The 19,570-nt window shown below is 47.0% G+C and overlaps 1 protein-coding gene and 1 pseudogene across 1 annotated transcript; both read left to right on the top strand.

Annotated features, from left to right (window-relative positions):
- The first annotated feature begins 7,234 nt into the window (after nucleotides 1–7,234).
- LOC119367435 (putative nuclease HARBI1) lies at nucleotides 7,235–8,095 on the top strand. Its single transcript, XM_037632949.1, has 2 exons — nucleotides 7,235–7,456; nucleotides 7,541–8,095. The coding sequence occupies exons 1-2, from the start codon at nucleotides 7,333–7,335 to the stop codon at nucleotides 7,861–7,863; spliced, it is 447 nt and encodes a 148-aa protein (XP_037488846.1). The 5' UTR covers nucleotides 7,235–7,332; the 3' UTR covers nucleotides 7,864–8,095.
- Nucleotides 8,096–13,759: 5,664 nt separating this feature from the next.
- On the top strand, nucleotides 13,760–17,795 carry LOC119362736 (annotated as a pseudogene).
- Nucleotides 17,796–19,570: the final 1,775 nt, after the last annotated feature.

Genomic DNA, 19,570 nt, shown 5'->3' with positions numbered 1-19,570 from the left:
GGGCGATCGGGCCGTTGCGTCATACGCGCCCGATACGGATCCAGAACCGTACGCTGCTTACGTACATCTCGATACATCTGTCGTGCGTCGAGTGGCCGGCTACGCGCGTATTAGTCCGTACCAACTTTTCGTTTCTTCTGCAAAATTTGCGTGGTGATCGAGCGGTTAGCGATACGACGTTGACACTGTCACGCTAGAGTGTAGGGCAGTGGTTCGTGAGGGGATTAGATGGCTGGTTATACTTCGTTTCATGGATGGTGATGATCTCACTGCGTATTTTGTAGTAAGTGTGGTCGTTGACTAATCAACTGACTGGAAAGGACCGTGACCACTGAACAGAGGCGGCCGGCCTGTTTGTTTACTCGCCATGCTCGTACTGAACTGACGATTCTGTATTTCTGGCTGAGGGCATGTACAACGTAAGCTGAGCCATGTGTTTCTGAGCAGGTGGTAGGGGCTGTGTTTATTGGTTTTGCCCCATTGTTTTACTCAACTATAGTATAGTGATTTCCTTCTTTGGGGTTGGGTCCGTACGTTGACCTCACCTGCCTCGGGTTTCTTCTGGAACCGAGCGGCCATGGTGGACGGACGCATGCTTCTTGTCTGCGCGACTGCAACTTTTGCATGGCCGACGGTAGGTGTAACCGCGTCGTATTGTATCCATCCCCGATCGATCGATCTTTCCCGGAGCAAAAGCATCCCGGGTTCCAGACTAGTTTAGTTTTGCCGTTCCAAATGCGGGCGGCATCGGTGTCACGCACTCCTGAATCCCTGCACTGTCAAGTCATATGCTGCAAAACTCTCTACCTTTGCTTCGAATAAAATCTTCCTCGAAGTTTCCAACAAAAGATATCGGGTCATACAAAACTCAAACAGTGGATTAACTAACCTCTCGCAAAAAGGAGGACGAAAATACTGTAGCTCGACCGCTTTCCGGCTTTCGGGAGAAAAGCGTGTACGTACGTACACGACGCTGTCCCCTTCTTCCCCGGCGCATTCAGAATCAAAATTAAGCTAATGATCAGTGACTGGGTGCCAATCATGGTGCCATGAGCAGACGGACGAGCTAGCATGCTCTCACCGCAGCTTCCACGCCACCGCAAAAGCTACATGTCTAGCTACTACTCGTAGCAGGTAGTAGGTCTGGAAGGGCCGGACCCGGACGCGTGATGTCGATCGACCGGGAAAGCTCACGGGCTCGGGGAGCAAAAGCGAGATGGACAACGAGAGGGCCGATGGATCCGTCGATCGTCATGGCGACATGATGCGTGCACGCGCAGACAGGGGGAAGAGGACACGGGCCGCGGCGGGGATAGGGATCCACGAGACGGTCCAGCATGTGAAGAAGCAGGGCGCGCGACCTGAAAGTCGAGCGAGCCGCACGTACTTTTTCCCCCGATGGCTCCACCCGCGAGGCCCGGTCCGTCGTTCGATCACCACGGCGGTGGACTAGACACAGCCCCGGCGGCGCCCCACCACCGACGAGCAGGGTACCACGGCGTCAGAGGATCGCACCAGCAGCCATGTTGAACAGTGGGCAGAGGCCAGTGGCATTGTGGCATGGCACTTTCTGGCTCCCTTCAATTATCGATTTGGATTTGGTCTGTCGTGTCAGGGATATTCAGAGGATGCTTCTGATTTCTGAAGATGGCGGCGGGGTGCTGGTCGCGGCAGAGCGCATCGGTGCTGCCATGATTGCCCCGGTGATCAACTGATCCATCATGACGTCGTTCGTAGCACGATCCAGAGTTCAGGCTGCTCTTTTTTCCTTTTTGCTAATAACACATGTAGTATCATTATCGATGTGGATCATCCCATAATTATTTGGGAATCATAGCAGTTGTGGAGGCTGCTAGAGCTGACAAATGCCCTCAGGGCGACTGCAGATCGGTGAGAGCAGTTATGTGTCGAATCAGGGTTATCTTAATCGAAGCGATCAGCTTTGTGTTGTGGATCAGGTGATGTTTCTTAAACGTTTTTATATGTATAGGTTTCATGGCAATTTGAGAAGTTGTCCTAACAAATTTAAGATGGAGCTGCTAGCTATTACGTATGCGGCTGGACTCACTTTGTATCTGCATGAATGGGTTTGCGCCACACCAATGACTGGATGCTAGGAGCACCTCTAAGCAGTACTCCCTCCGTCCCACAATATAAAACTTTGAAATAGCTAGCAGATACCAAAAAAGTTATCAAATGATAAGTGTCAAACGTGTGGAATGAAGCACTCTGATTCTAACTTTTTTATAACTAAAGTTGCCATCCAAAAAGAAAAAATAAACCCAGAAAAATATATCAAAACTTGCCATTCGAAAGGAAGTTGCCATGCTTGACAACTAAATTTGCTATTTTCACGTCACCATCCGGAAGGAAGTTGTCATGCTTGACAACTAAATTTGCTATTCTCGTGTCACTAAATTTGCCATAAAAAACGTTTTGAGTTTTCATGTGTTCGTGCCACATTTGTGGCATTTATCAGGGTCCAAAAAGTTTAATCCCTAAATATGACCCTCCCCCCCCCCTAAAGAGAAAAACAGATGACCACTCACTACGGCGGCGCGCCTTCGCCTCGCTTCAGTGTTGGTAGTCGTCGCTAGGTGGCCTACGGATCTGGATGTAATTTCTATTATTTCTGGTATTCGTTGTACTGCCATGATTGAAGATGAATAGATCGGAAATTTCCTCGCAAAAAAATAGCCAAGTGTATATTTAGCTTTTTTACTATCTAGTGAAAATAGACGGCCCAATTTAGTAAATCGACACCATAACCAAATATTACGTACCACATAAAAAACAAATCAATGCATGCGATCGGCGATGGCTAACTTATTTAAGTTCCCGTAAAAAAACTTATTTAAGTTGCTTGTATTTTTCAAAATAGGCTTTCGCGCAACTTTATAAATAACCACCATTACGTCCAATACAAGGTTCAAATACAGTAAAGTAAAATAGACTCTTGGGGCATCAACATAAACACTCCCAAAAAAATCATGAAAGAAAGAAGAAAAAAAGGCCACCAAGCGAACGTAGTCTCAGTAGATTTGGGGAGAGGCAATATGCCGTTTGTCAGTGGCCAACGCATCCATCATATGGCCCAGGCGATCGCAATCGTGCTGCTTACATAACCAATGCCAGTGCTGCAAAAAGGCAAGAAATTTGAATATTAAATCAAAAGCCCGTCAAAAGAAAGACCCGCTCAATCACCATCATATTTTGCATCATCCACAAGCTCCAGGCTAACACCACAAACAACAGTCAAAAGAGGCGTCTCCTCCTCCCGGGCTGGTTGGCATGGGTTTGAAGGAACCCAGCCAGATCTAGGGCCTCCCATTCAGGCCCGGGAGCCTCACGGACAAAGCACCACAGAACTCCGCCGCGTAGGAGAAGTGGATGTGAGTCCCCGTCTCCGGGACACCAAAAAGAGAGCACAACCTGTTACCGGGGTCGTTACACTTGATCACCTCCGTCCTAGATGGAAAGCGGTCCCTCGGCAATTGCAATACAAAAAACTTGATCTTCAAGGGTAAGGGTGCTTTCCATAGCTGCGAGGCCCATGCAATAACTCATCTTCGGCAAAGGGCATGATAGGCCAAGCCGACCGAGAAAACACGTGAAGGTTCCAAACGCCATGAGGCGGTGTCTCGATAATCCGCGAGCACCGACATGAGGTGGTGTCTCTCCTAATGACCCGCCATACCCAGGGCAACATAAACCAGACGACTAGTTGGGTTGGGTTCGGTTCAGTGTAAGTAAACTAGACGAAAAACCAGAAAGAAACTAAACCATTGAAATGGCGTGCACAGTTAGACAAAAAAATAGAAAAATTAAATGGGATTATTTGTGGCACAAGTTCGATTAAATTGAGTAAGATATGAAAATTGCTAAATAGGGTAAATACTATCACAAACATGAAACTGGGGATAAAAACTGAAATTTACTTTAAGTTAATACAACCACAAAATGTGTTTGCACACGAGAGGCCCAAGCTGACCAACACAGTTGTTTGTTCATTCCTCTTTGTCCTTTCAACACAACTCGCATCATGGAGTAGTGCACAAGGATCGGCACCATCCCCGAATTGTAATTGGTTCAGTCATGAAGCAAACTGACCCTATCTTCCTGCGGTTTAGCACAAGCAATGAACATTTTTTTAAATCCAGGAAGATTTTTAAAATTCGTGTCCTTTTTAAATTATAATATTTTTAAAATTCAAGAACATGTTTTTAAATTTTGAACATTTTTTCAAATTCAGAAATACTTGTAAATGCATGAAGATTTTTTAACATCTGGAAACATTTATCAAACTGAAAAAATCAGAACTTTTTTGGAAATCCCAAATATTTACTAAAACACAAATAAAACTAAAACAGAAAAGCTAAAATCCTGACGTATGGATTTTAGTTACAGATCCGAATGCATTAATTGCCGTTGATTTCAGATCGTGCGTGCAGATTTTTTTTCGCTCGAAACAGTATAATGGATAAAAACAATCACGAGCGCGAAATGCAGGAATCAAACCCGCGCCTCCCCGATCCAACCTTAACACGACAACCAACTAATCTGACCACATATTGTCTTTGATATTGAAAAGTTACTCCTTTTGACCTGTTTTGACCCCATTAGTATAGGGGAAATTTTTAAAATCAGTCGGATGATTTGTTGGTTTCATCAGCCGCGTCCGGCGCCGTTCGATCGCTGTAACGCGAAGCCTCTCTCTATGCCGGGTTAGGATCCTCTGCAGTAGTATATGGTGCAGTATGGTCGCTGCCATATGGGCCCGACCCCACCTGTCATCTGCAGTACAGCAGGATGCGGTACTACAGAGGATTTCAACCCTATGCCCACGTGAAGCTGCCCGCCTATCTGATTCTGACGCATAGTCATGGTAGGGGCGGACCCACGTTGGCACAACCGGTGTCACAGGACACCGGGTAAAATTTCTGCTTACCCTGTATAGCCCCGTATATTTAGGCTAGGACATCGATCAATTCCAGAGCTGGACACCGGCTGGACCGGACAGAAGCTAGTGAGCCAAGCAACGAGATAAACCAAGTGCGGCCCAACTAGCAGTAGCAGCCCATGCGAACGGTTGGAGGTAGCCAGATCTAGCTCTATTATCCATTTTTCACCTAAAACAAGGCGTATGATCGATTGGATCTATCTTCTCCTCTGTTTAATCACAGCGAGCTGGCATCCCGTTCTCGGCCAGTCGTCGTCGATGCTTCGTCGCTCTGCCAGCCGGTCCTACTCTCGCGGCCACCCATACTTCGGCCACTTGCAGATCGCAAAATTACTCCCCACTTGGTAAAGTTGTCAATCTCTCACATGTTAATCTAGTTCTTTTTTTCTGAACTGTATTTCTAGGGATTTTAGATTTAAGGTATTACAGTTGAAATTGGATTGCCACGGTTTTCTAATTTCTCTTATACCCTGATTGGATTGTCGTATTTGAAGCAAATACACCTGTAAAATATACACGTGTAAAGGAAAACCGGTTGGACTTTAGATACGCACTTGGTTGGCCGTTTTCGGGCTGTAAAGCATACCCCTAGAAAAAACGATTCGCTACTTACAACTGTAATCGGCTTGTATATGATACAGAGCCCAGCCCATCTGTTTTCCCCATACCCCTCCCCTCTCTCGATACCGTAGGCGAGGACGAGGGCCTAGCCGCCGTAAACCACAGGACGGGGAGGCGCCGGCGACGCTGTCCACGACGGGTCTAGGCACCGGTGCGCGGACAGCCGGCGGCTCGTTTCTCTTACTCCAAGCGGCCAGATCCAGCCTGAAGCATCCGGATTGCAACCCCCAGCCAAGCACAGCTTACAACCGGAAGCAAAATACAGCTTGTGCCATGGATTTTACTGGAGACTTGTAAATTACAGGTGTAGGAAAAATCAAACAATCCAATCGGGGCCTTAGGGTGTGTTCGGTTGCTGTCACCGGATGGAATGGCATGGGTCCGTCCCGTCCCGAGAGCCCATTCTCACGTTCGGTTAGTAGATGGAACCAGAACCCACCAGTCCTAGAAAAGGGAATATTCGGTCTATATGCGGAACCGACGCATACCTCCGATTCGAGCGGACGACAAGGAATGCGCATCTCTCCCCTCGCACCCGAGCCCTATCCTATCCCATCTCTCCTTCCCAGCGCCGCCACCCTCCCGCATCTCTCCCTCCCTCTCGATCTGCCACGCCCCCGCTCCTCTCTCAGCGCCGCCCCTCACGCACCTCTCCGGCGCCGGCTTCCCTCTTCTCCCCGTCATCTCCCCCCCCCCTGCGATGGCGCGCATCAAGGGCTTGGCCGCGACCTAGCAGCAGAGGCGACCTAGCAGGCAGCGGCGGCAGCGACCTACCAGGCGGCAGCGGCGGCGGCGACCTAGCAGGCTGCATCGACGAACCAGCAGGGCCAACATAGGCAAGGTACGGTTCCATTCCCTTCTCTGTATATACATGTTGATGCTTAGGACAGATTTATGTTTCTGTGTGTGCGATGTTCTTCCCCAAGATGCTTAGGACAGATTTATGTCTCTGTATATACATGTTGATGCTTAGGACAGATTTATGTTTCTGTGTGTGCAATGTTCTTCCCCAAGATGCTTAGGACAGATTTATGTCTCTGTATATACATGTTGATAGTATGTATCATTGTAAATGGTCAAGATGAGCAAAAGAAAAAGGATGGCTAGGGGAGCAGCTGTTTTTGTTGCATTAGCTGCAATGGCAGTCATTGTTCGGGCTATAATAAAAAAGAGGAGACCACGTATTACCTATGGCCCAATGCATGAAAGAGATCGAATCAGATTTGATTATCTAAACCAAAAAATTTGGCAAAGCGACGTGTTATGCAAAAACATGCTAAGGTTTGAAAGAGCTGCATTCTTTCGTTTGTGTGGTATATTGAGGGATCACGATTTGCTAGAAGACAGTCCACATCTTAGTGTGGAGCAACAATTGGCAATGTTTTTGCATACAATTGGGCATAACCTTCGGAATAGAGTTGTTTCAGCCAATTTTGGTAGATCATACGGCACAACAAGCATCTATTTTAGAAAGGCTCTTCATGCCATAGGCGAGCTTCGTAATGATTATATAAGGCCACCATCATTGGAAACCCCCGCAAAAATTGCAGGAAATCATCAATTTGACCCATATTTTAAGGTAATTTCAGAAACTATTCCTTAGCTATCTAGGCTATATGATATGCCATTTAATACTGGTCACTATATAGGATTGTATTGGAGCTATCGATGGTACACATGTGCGAGCAGGTGTTACCAAAGATGTGGAGCCTTCTTTTCGTGGTAGGAAAGCCTTTACCACTCAAAATGTGATGGCAGCAGTAGATTTTGACCTCCGCTTCACATATGTTTTGGCTGGATGGGAAGGGTCCGCACACGACGCGACCGTCTTAGCTGATGCGTTAACTTGTGAGAGAGGCTTACAAGTACCACCTGGTAAGAAGTCGACGTACATAGAAATTGTCCATATGTTACTGCCTTAAGAAACCATTATAACCAATATTTATTTTTATTTTTTAGGAAAGTACTACCTAGTTGATGCCGGTTATGGAGCCAAGCCAGGGTTCTTGCCACCTTTTCGTGGCGTGAGGTACCATTTGAATGAGTGGGGCAACAATCCGGTCCAGAATGATAAGGAGCTATTCAACCTTAGGCACTCATCTCTACGGGTGACGGTAGAGAGGGCTTTTGGATCTCTCAAGAGGCGTTTCAAAATTTTAGATGATGCCAAACCGTTCTTCACTTTCCCGGTCCAAGTCGATATTGTTATAGCTTGTTGTGTTCTTCATAATTATGCACTATCACAAGGGATCGATGAATTCATTATACCGGAAGTGACATGAACCACCCAACCAATTCGAACATCAAGGCAACAATTAAGTGACAATAGGGCCTTGGTAGACCATAGGCTACAAATTGCCGCCCAAATGTGGGAAGATAGGCAACTCGTGTATGCAAATTTATGAGTGCACCGCACTATGTATTTGTAATGTTTAAGGAACTACCTTTGTATTTATTTGATGGCTGGACAAGTTGTGGTATTTATTATGTCAAACAATACATTTGTGACGATTTCATCCATTTTATTGTAACATTTTGATGGCTGGGCAGATTGTGTCTTATATATGTTTAAATCATGTGTTTGTGATGATTTCATCCATTGCTTTTGGATGTGCCAAATGAACTTGCTACCTGATTCTACCTTATGATATTATTGCTGATAATTGTGTTCTATGTCAATATATATTATTGTGTTGTTTTTCTTGAAAATACAAATGAAATGCTGCCGAATTTTTGAATTTCTGTTATTTAATTTTTCATTCCATTCTTCCAAACCAAACACTGGAACGGAACCAACCCGTTCTACTTTTTTGCACCTACTAAACACAGGAACGGAACCGACCCATTCCTCTGGAATGGAACCATTCCATTCCGTGACAGTTGGTTCCTCAACCAAACACACCCTTAGAGTTTCACATCTATTTGGATTATCTGTTGACCGCACAAGGTGGGGAGTAAAACACAATTCAAGTTCTGTTATGGTACGCAGTCAAGGTCTATTGTTGTATGTTGCCAAGAAAATTTGTTTTTGTCGTTTAGTGTTCTGATATTTTAGTGTCCATTTTTACATCATCAGCAAATATTTCAAGGGAAAAACTTTATTTCAGTAACCATATTTACTGACATTTTATTTTTGAGAAACATAGTACATTCGCAGATGCCCAGATACACGTACACTTATACTCCATCCGTTCCTAAATATAAGACTTATTGGTAGTTTAATCCTCCATTCCTAGATATAAGACGTTTTTGTAGTTTAAATTTAAATACCAAATAAGTCTTATATTTAGGAAGGGAGGTAGTATATCCTAAAGAGATATGCGAATGTTATTTTTATGTAGTATCCATCGTGTATAGCATACACCTGGGCACCGGGTCATTTTGGTTCTGGGTCCGCCCCTGTAGTGGCTAGACGCACGCTTGAAGCTAAGTGGTCCCAGTGACTGTTTAACAATTCCATTCCAGTTCTACTTTATCACGTGGCGTTTCCCACGTAGCTACACATATACATGATGCTACAAGTAATATTAAGAGGAAGCATGTAGCTAAGTAGTATAGCAAACAAAGATCTCAGAACACCATATTTTTGACTGGGTGTTTGAACAGCAAGCTCATGGTGCCATGGTTGCTTGGATATAGCAATATTTAGGGTAGTGTCCTTAGACGCCTCCGTCGCCGCCGCGGTCGTAGATACCATCGCATCATTATCGGAGCAGCCGAGTTGCCGTCATTGCATCGTCAAAACAGTCGTGCCATTGTCGCAGCACGACAGGGAAACACTTTGTCGCAACATCATCGAAGCAGCCAGGCCTTCGTCGGAGTATCGCTGCGGTCGTCGAAGCACAAGGTTGCAACATCGTCGTGACCGTTCGAAGCATGTTGTCGTCACAGTTCATTGCAGCATTGTCGCGGCTATTGTAGCACGCCATTGCAACATCATCGGAGGATCCAGGTTGCCGTTATAGCATCACCACGGCTACTGAAGCACCCGCCGCCGCCATCAAAGCACCCTCCATCATCGTCGAAGCACATGGTCGCAGCATCGCCATGACCGTTTGAAGCATGGCGTCGTTGCGGTTTGTTGCAGCATTGTCGCGGCTTTTGAAGCACGCTGATGCAACATCATCGAAACAGTCGGGTTGTCGTCGTAGCATCACCACGGCTACCAAAGCACCCGTCATCGCCGTCAAGGCAGGCCATCACAGCATCGTTGAAACAGACAGGTTGTCATCGTAACATCGCCGTGACAGTCAAAGCACACCAGGGTACTACGAGGGGCCATCTTTTGCTGCAAGGTCATCGGTGTGGTGGCTGTGTGTGAGGCGAATAAAGGGTGCCGATGGCCAGGGCGTCGGGCGCTCGCCACGGCTGCCAAATCGGTCCGTACTATAGGGCGATGCGTCGACTGTTTCAAGCCGGAGACGAGCGCGACGCCAACTATGCAAAGGTGCATGGTGAGCTCGCGAGCCGCGCTGCAAGGCCTCTTCGGCCCTTCAAGGATCACTGGTACTACAGGGCTCACCCGCGGTGCAAGCGGCGCTGCAGCCGACGTTGTGATGGACCATCTGATGGAAGCATCGCGACTGCCACAAGTGATGCGATGGAGCTTTTCATGTGTGGCCATCGGCACTACGATGGAGCATCGCGTGTAGAGCTGGTGTTGCAATGGAGCATAGCGTGCGGCCATCATCGGCGTCTGTGACCACGACGAGGTGGCCGATGGTGCTGCAACTCCAATGATGTTGCACGTCTGCTGGTGCTGCAATGGAGCATCATGTTCGGTCAACATCGACGATGGTGACCATGCGAGGCGGCAGATGATGTTGCAACTCCAATGATGTTGGGTGGCCGCCATTGCTGCACTGGAGCATCGTGTTCGGCCATCGTTGGCGACGGTGGCCACGACAAGGCGGCCGATGGCGCTGCAACTCGGATGGTGTTGCGTGGCCGCCGGTGCTGCGATGGAACATTGCCTGACTCTCGGACCATCATTTATGTTGCAAGCAGGGCCCTGGTTGCAAGCTACAAGGCCAACGACCGCTGCTGCAGATATCGTCGAGGGTCGATATTGCTATAGTGTTTGCAAGCTGGATGGGTGCGGTTGCTCGATGGAGTCACATGGATGATGTGTTGCGGCATGCTCGTCATGGTGGCCTCGACGACGTTTTGCTACGAGCTGGCTGGGCGCGGCTGCTCGCCGGAGTCACATGGATACTACGTTGTAGCATGCTCTGTACGAATCCTCTAACATCATGAAGGGATGTCACGAAGCTACAGTGCACTCCCAGTGCAAAACAATGAAGTGATGTCACGGGCACTGTAGTAAAGACACTGCGCGCAGTTACTGTTCATAAAAAATAAAATCTAAAATTAACTTTATTGCACCATAATTTTGTTTGTATGTAATTTTTGTAAATGTATACAATAAATTTGTAATTTGTAAATTAATTCAAGTCATTTTAGGCTTAATCATATGGATGTGAAAAAGGATGTCACTGTAGCTTTCGTGAAATCCCTTCGTGATGTCAAAGAATCTCAAAGCACTTGAGCGACGGAGTAGGCAGTGGCTGGGCGCGGCGCCCACACTACTTCCGAGATTCCCAGGAGGGCGCTGCCTGTGCTACGATCTGCACGGCCACCCCCTTGCGACGAAGGATGGACACCCTGCGTTGACCAAACAAGGAAGCACTATGTTGACCAAATCATGGGAAATCAGTCGATGACGCGTAGCTGGCGCCTTAGTACAGACCTGTTTTGGCTGCTTTTTTTGTGCAACGCTTGGCCTTAGACCTCACGTGTATATGTTCTCCCGCATGCATGTTCTTAAATAAAAAAATCCATGAATGTGTCAACAATTTTTTTCACCAAATGACAAATCTATCTTCCGAACTACCTCAGTTTTGAAACATATCCAAACGGATTGATATCCGTTCAATCTGGATCCCAGCGCGTCCGGCCACCCATGGAATTCTCTCCCGCCCGACTACATAATGCAAAAATAAGTGCGTTCACACGAGTCAACCCCATGACCAAATGGTTGCTACACAGTCCCGTGAACCACCGAGCTAGCTCCTTTTTGTTGACTAGACGCAGGTTAGATTAGTTTTGTACTTTACTCTATGCGGGTAAAAAAAGTCAAACAATTAAGGCCAATGTGTTGAAAATTTTGGCCCAATCATCTAGTCACATTGGCCACAGTTGTTGTCCAGTAAACCGAAACACACTAATTTTCTTTATTTTATACTTGCGGAAATTGTTAACCGGTGAATGTTTTCATCGGCTGTAGTGTTGGCGAGGGGGCGATGAAATATATATACCCTTGATAACTTTAATGCTAATACACACGGTAACTCACACGCCGTAGACTTGATAACTTAAGTACCCTAGTCCTGGTAACTTTGTCGACCGGGGTATAGGGGGGAGGGGAGGGGGTTGATAAAATATACCCCCCGGTAACTTTTGCGTAAATACCATGGTAACTCACATACTGCAAAACTGATAACTTATGTACCCTAGTCTTGGTACGTGACGGGGGTGGAGATGGGGGGAATTGTTGAAACATACCACGATAACTTCCCTGCAAATAACATGATATGTTTTATGCCCCGAAGACATGATAACTTATGTACACCCTCATGGTAATTTTTGCGCGTGGGGTAGGGGGTGCGGGGTGGGTGATGAAATATACCCCCGGTAACCTTTGTGTAAAAATAGCATGGTGACTTACAAATCACAGACCTGATAACTTATGTACCCCGGTCCTGGTAACTTTGGCACCGCGGGAGGGGGGGCAGGGGTGGTTGCTGAAATGTTTCTCTGGTAACTTTTGTGTGAATAGCATGATAACTCACACATCACACACCCGGTCCTGGTAACTTTAGCGCCCCCCCCCCCTCCCCGGTAAGTTTCGTGTGAACAGTATGGTAACTCACACATCATAGACCTGATAGCTTATGTGCCTCGATCCTGATAACTTTGGCGAGGTGGTTGTTTACAACCCCCTCCCCCTAACTTTTGTGTAAATAGTTTTGTACTGTACGCACCATATACGTGATAACTCACGCACAAACACCGCTGTAACTCTGACCTGGGGATGGGGGCATGGGAGGAAGCTACCCCCCCTCCCGATAACCTCCGTGTAAATAGCATGGTAATGTATGTACCATAGACTTGATAACTCACATACAAACACCGTGATAACTTTTATCCGGGGAGAGGAGGTTGTTTGAAAACATACCCTCGATACCTTGTGTGTAAATAGTGTGGTAACATACAGACCACGGACGTGATAACTCATGCACAAACGTTGCAGTAACTTTAACCTAGTTTTTTTGTTGAAAATATACTACGGTAACGCGTGTCTAAGTAGCATGATAATATACAAACATAAGAGATGATAACTTAGTCAGGCCAGGCCTGATAACTTTTTGCACGAAAAAATTCATCAGAATATATCAACATGCCATTTATTTTCATAGGTCTCTCACGACAGATTTTTTATGTGGAAACAATTTTTCGGTCGGACCAACGATTTGAGCTATATAATATTTTGAAGTTTCAAAATAGGGAGAATCTAGGATGAAATTAATTCCCCCCTACATGGACACATGTGCATGTGAAGAGAAGGTTGGAGCAATCATTTTTGTGCCTGATATTTTCAGTGTAAACAACATGATAATTTATGCTTAACTGACATGATAACTTGCATAGCACACATGTGGTAATTTTTACCCCCCAAAAAACGTCGGAACATACCAACATGGGATCTAGTTTGGAAGGTCTCGTCGCGACGAATCTTTTATATGAATTTTTTTTTTCATTGGAGCGACGGTATGAGCTACAAAACATTTTAAAATTTCGAAATGAAGAGAATCTTTTGCTGATATCATCTTCTTTTATTTTGCATGCATGCATAGTCAATGTGTTTGGCAAAAAAAAGTCTGCAAATGACGGGTGCATGCATGGGTGTGCATGTGCTCATTTTTGATGGGTGGTTAGCTTGACAAAAGGTCGTACGTATCTGTTGCTTAAATACAGACTAGTTGGTAGTTAGCACAGTCCAAACTAAAATAAAAATAAAACGAAACAATAACAGGGGAGCACCGCCCCGCATATGGGCCGGCCCAAAGAGAGCGCGTGGGGCGAACGGGGGTGCGCGTTTCCTCTCTGTTCCCCACGTAGGGCGGGGGATAGGAGGCCCCAGGCAAAGCTGAGGCCCTGCTCGTCCCCGACGTCAGCCGCTCGGCTCCCGATCTCGCCGGCTCACCGCCTGCCTCGGCCAACGCCGCCGCCCGTCGCTGCCTGCCTTTTCGTCGGTAGACGCCCAGGAGCTGCAGCCGCCCGCCGCGCCGGCCCGGCGCTCAGCGCCATCGCGCCCCCCTACAAGCAGCCGCCCGCCGCCCAGTCTGCTCTCCGCCGACTCCGGCACTCGGCTGGCAGCAAGGCAGTAAACCTGCCCGGCGGCCAACCTTTGGCCCTATCTGTGTACTTGAGAGGTAAACTGTTCACTGCGGCACTGCCCATTCTCAATTTCTGATTTAGGGTTTGCTGTTTGTTGTCGACTGGTGGAAGAGTCGTATATTGCCTTAACTAAACAATCAGACTTGCTATCTAGTACTAGTACATGAACACACAGTCCTGTGAACACATACAAATAATTTTGCTATCCAGTACATGAACACCTGATCAATACATAATAATGATTTATCTGATTGTTTGCCACTCTAACAATTTAAAAATGCCACATAGTCTTCTTTGAATTTCTCAAGGTACAAATTATGTAGGCTTCTCTTATGCAAAATCGAGAACTTCGGCATGTCTGTAAGACCATATTGATCTGTTTCTATGTGCTATTGGTAAATTAATTAGAATGCTGGCATGTTCCCTAAAATCAAACTTTAGAACGTTGGCATGTCATATTTGTTACCAATTTTTTTTATGTGGACCGCCCTGTTTTAAAATCGTAGGTCCGCCACTGCTAGGGTAAGGACCAGTAGCCACAGATCTACGGGCCGACGACCGGATCAAGTTCTAGTTCCAATCCATGGATCCAGCCACGATCACCAGGACCAGCAGCAGCTTCAGCCGCATCACCATCAGCGAGCCACAGATCTACGGGCCGCGGACCCTCAGGGACGAAGGAGTTGTCAGAAAAGAGGAGAGGGACGAGCTTAGATGGGCCCTCCTTGCCAAGATTGAGAGCTGCTACAGGCGGGTGAAGCTCCTCCAGGGGGTCTTCGACGCCGGCTTCTGCTTCGGACTCCTAGATCCCATCTCCAACATCGTCGCCGGCGTGTCCATCACTCGCGCCGTGAGCGTGGATGACCCTGACAACGAACCCATCCCCATAGCGCCTTTCCCGAAGCGGAGGAAAACAGATGCGATCGGGGATATGCACCAGCGGTCGCTCAACGGCCTCGTAGCCTTCCTGGCCGCCCTCTTCCCCTACCTCACCGAGCCCAAGGCTATGTGGTATCTCAACAAAGCCGAGTTGGATCCCCTCGTTGCCGCCCGCCTCATCATCCAGCATCGTGGGATGGAGCAGAGTTTCGGGTTTAAATCCGACACCACTGTCGCCGCCGTGGAACTGGCCCTTAGATGTGCTGCAGCTGCCGCCCAGCACCCGTGCCCGAAGCAGTTTGCGTCAGCGTGGAAGGTGCTTTCACATTTTATAGAGAGTGTCGCCACCGTGCTGTCAGGCCCATGTGTAACTTTCGATCGTTTCCAGTCCACTGAAATCATAGATATTCTGCTCAAGAAACATCAGCCATCAGTTTTCAGCCTTGAGAAATCATGGGATCTTGCCTCTTGTCGTCTACTCAAGCTCAGTCCTGACCTCTCGGGGGAGGTGATGGGATTTCCTGAGCCGTCCACTATGAGGTGAATGCTGCTCACCACCATCCATGGATACTACCTGCAGGCACTAGCCCGGCTGCCCAAGGAGAAGCTGTGCTCTCAATACCACCACAGCCTGCTCCAGGCCGGCCACTGCTATGGTCCACTGGACCCTGTCTCCAACATCATCCTCAATACAATCTGGTACAGCCGAGCCTACCCTCTAACCAAGAAGGTTGACCTGGAGGCAATCAGCACAGGAGGCCTTTCTCGAATTGCAGTCAGATCCTTCTATGGCCTTGTCTCCTTCCTGTGCACCCGCTGCGCCACACACCTCTCGCCAGACCAAGCCATGCAGCGACTGCAGGCGTCTGGGGCCGATCTCCGAATCGCTGATCCTAACCACCTTGATGATGATAACAATGATGAAGCTATGGTATCTGCCAGTGTCGAACAAGCTTATGCTGCAGCTGCAGCTGCTGCATTCCACCCCAAACCTCTTGACCAGGCAGAGCTTCTCCGACCGTCTAATCCAATGTTGCGGATGGCCTCGCACTATCTCAAGAATGGCGGCAAGCTCTCCCACGTGGACGCTGACCATCTTGCCGAATGTTTGTTCTATTCCATCAGCGAGTTGGAACAAAGTGAGCACCCAGAAACAAACATCGAGGCGGTAAACAAGTTGACCTACGGCAGGATGGATCGACTCATGAATGACTTCTGGAACGAGCATGCTGCAGTCGTTGGAATGGTGAAATCTTTAATTGACGCATATAGCCGGCAACCTGGGGTTGGTTTCTTCTAGCATAATTTGGTTTTGTTCTTGCTGCAAAACAATCTGTACGTGTTTCAGATTAACATTCTTTGCCTTAATTGTTCTTGTTCAGGTACCCAAGTACGAGTTGCATCTTATCTGTGGTGTCAATAAGTATGTTGATGGCCCTGTGTACACGGGTCCTTTCACTCGCATATATCATTACTCCCACATCAACTTCCTCACTACCCAATCTGCCGGTGCACCATCAACGCTATTCTTTGCTGAATGCCGCAACGATGGCACTCAGACTCAGGAGATGGGCTGGTGCTGCCCTGTCGGCGTACCATCTCCAGGCACTGGTATGCTGTCATTTTTCCTTGCGACTTAGCATTTTTCATCGATCAGATTCAAATATATAAATCTCTGCTATTCAGTTATTAAATTTACAATCTGTGTTACCTGTCGATCATCCCTTGCAACGGTGGCGGATGTCTCCGACAGTACACCCGTTCTTCCTGAATAAGTAGATTTAAGTTGCAAACAATTGGCCTATGGAAATCCTCATTTTGGTGGTCCACCTGTTGGAACACCGCTTTAAATCTTTCATATCTAGCCCCAACAAATCTATTTCTCTTAACATGAAGCATGCCAACTCAGCATGCAACATGCAAGGCTTAACATGCAAACATGCACGAGAATTTCATTATATTATGCATTTTCAGCTTTAGTTCACATGTTATTACTCAAAATATTCATTTTTCATGTAACCAAATATCAGTGAAACATATTGTAAAAAATTCCCTCAACAACGTGTAGGGTATCATCTAGCAATAGGATATTCTCACCGACTTTCCGGGTCTACAATTTTACCCAAATACATGCATGTATCAATCCTTCCTTGCGTTATTTCTGTTTTCATCGTTGTTTAGTACTCCCTCCTGTCCCAAAATAAGTGTCTCAACTTTAGCGCAACTTTGAAAACTTGAGACACTTATTTTAGGACGGAGGGAGTAGTATCCTTGATGGAAGACAAGTAGCTAGCTTTCTGCCACTTCCATCATCCAGTAGCATGCATGATAGCATGATGCGTTCTGATTTTTGCATGTATATCCATATATGGCAGGACAAGTCCGTTGCCTGTACTGTGAGTATGCCGGGAGCAGGGTTGTGCATCCAGCACAGGGGAGTTTCGTTGGACGTGGCCTAGAGTTTGAGAAGATGTGGGGCGGAGAAAAACTATATTCAGAACAGTATACCAATGACTGCATCATAGCGTGCAGCCGTGAGCCGACTTACTGGGTGGATTATCTGGAAGACGATTGCATCTACCGCAGCTATCGTCTTGATGGTACCGATAAAGAGGAAAAAATCTTCTTAAAGAAGGGGATTCCTGATGATGAAGAGATGAAGTACTTGATAGAGATGGGGTTTATGATCATCGAGGATGATGGTTTGTCCTAAATAGCGCAGCATGCATGCATCAATCACATTGTTGCGCACATATGCACTTGTATGTATGCTCGAGAAAACACGGTTTATGATATTGTGCTCGTATGCTTAATTAATGTTGCCACCCTTGTTGACCTGTTCTGCTAATTATAGTGTCCTGTGTTTTCATGTCAAGACTTGTTGTCGTTGCTGAGAATTTTGTAATGAGTTGTTAGTGACCAGTGGATGATTCATCTCGTGCCACTGCCTCACGTCATAGCAACTAGAGTACGCCTTGCATATAATGCTCACCCTTTGTTGAGCAAAATTGGAGTGGTGATTGATTTCTCTTAACCCCATTGATAAACCAAGGAGTGACGCATGTTATCTGTTGGGTCGGGCTACACTGGGAGGCGTGATATGCGCAGCGTTGGCTGGGCGTTCGCATGGGTCACACTGATATCATGCATTCATGGTAACTGGCCACGATCCAAATCCACCGGTGAAGCGTCCTGCGCGCTGGAAGACTCCACACAGAATGTTAGTTTTCCGTTTTTCATTTGAGCAACGGCAGCAGGAGAGGCTCCTGCTGCTCCGTATTTTGTTGATGCCGTCTTCTTTACTCTTTGAGTAATGACTGCATGGCAGAGCAAGTCTGTTGCTCTACTGTGACTACGACCCGGCGTGTAGAAGTGCATACTCTAGCCAATGCAACTAAAAAACCGATATGTGAAAGAGGCCGGGCATTATACTCCAACGCACCCCCTCATGTCTATACTCCTTTGGAGCTAGATGACGTGGGCAGCGGAAGTAGTTAGGTGCATAAACTTACAACCAAGCGGTCCAGCCAACTCATTCAAAAGTCCAAACTGATGGAGAGAGACGGATAATATATTTCAACACCCTCCCTCACGTCTAGACTTATTTAGTTCTTAGACGTGGAATCGATGTAGCACAAAATCTTTGTTTTTTAGTAATCGTTGACAGGGTCTTGAACTCGAGACCTCTTGACTCCAATACCATGTAGAAGTGCATGCTGTAGCCAATGCAACCAAAAGACCGATCTGTGAAACAGGGCTGGACATTATACTCCAACACGGCGCATGGTGACCAGTTGGGTTGGGGCCAGTTCTCAGTGTAAGTAAACCAGATGGAAAACCGGAAAGAAAACAAAACGGCCAAAATGGCATGCATAGTCAGCACAGAATTAGGGAAAAATAAAGAGAAATGCTTGGGCTCAGCCAACTGACCCATTGGCGCATGTCGATCGCCTCAGTCACCGTTTGATTTGATTATGATCAGACAATTCAGTACCCCTAACCATAGGCAGGTTTGCAACTTGGCCTCTTTTGCAATCGATTTGACCGCAACAAGGAGCATGTTGCAATCCGGCATAGGCGGCTGGCCTCCGCTGCCTCGCCCCCCACCCATACCCAGCCAACCGCCACCACGCCAACGATATCCGTGTCGCCCTCTAATCTCTCTCCTCTCCCCACCTTCCATCCTCCCGAGCACGCCGCCAGGAAGCCCACCCTCCCGAGCAGGTGACAGTTTCTTCAAGCGTGACAACGCCATGGATCCTATGTTGCAAAGGTGAAGATGAAAACAATTGCGACAACATCTATGTTTTTTTTGCGGGTGACAACACCATCTATGTTGCAAAGATTTCGTCTGCAACAACACATATGTTGCAATGGTGAAGATGAAGGCAACAATGTCAGATCTGACGGCTTGCGACCCAACCACTCTTTTGGAAAAAAGACCAGCCGTCGGACGCGCAACACACGCCAAATTAAATGGGATAATTTGCGGCACATATTTGATTAAACTGTGTAAAATATAAAAACTGTTGAATGGGGTAAAAAATACTGGCACGTACTTGAAACTGGGGTAAAAGATGAGGAGATTCATTCTAAGTTGGGCACAAGCACAAAAATTTGTTTTCATACGAGAGGCCCAGGCATGCTGTA

This window comes from Triticum dicoccoides, chromosome 2B (genome assembly GCF_002162155.2).
Source record: "Triticum dicoccoides isolate Atlit2015 ecotype Zavitan chromosome 2B, WEW_v2.0, whole genome shotgun sequence".
Taxonomy (NCBI): domain Eukaryota; kingdom Viridiplantae; phylum Streptophyta; class Magnoliopsida; order Poales; family Poaceae; genus Triticum; species Triticum dicoccoides.
The sequence above is the reverse complement of the archived record's forward strand: the minus strand, read 5'-3'. Positions and strand labels throughout refer to the sequence as shown.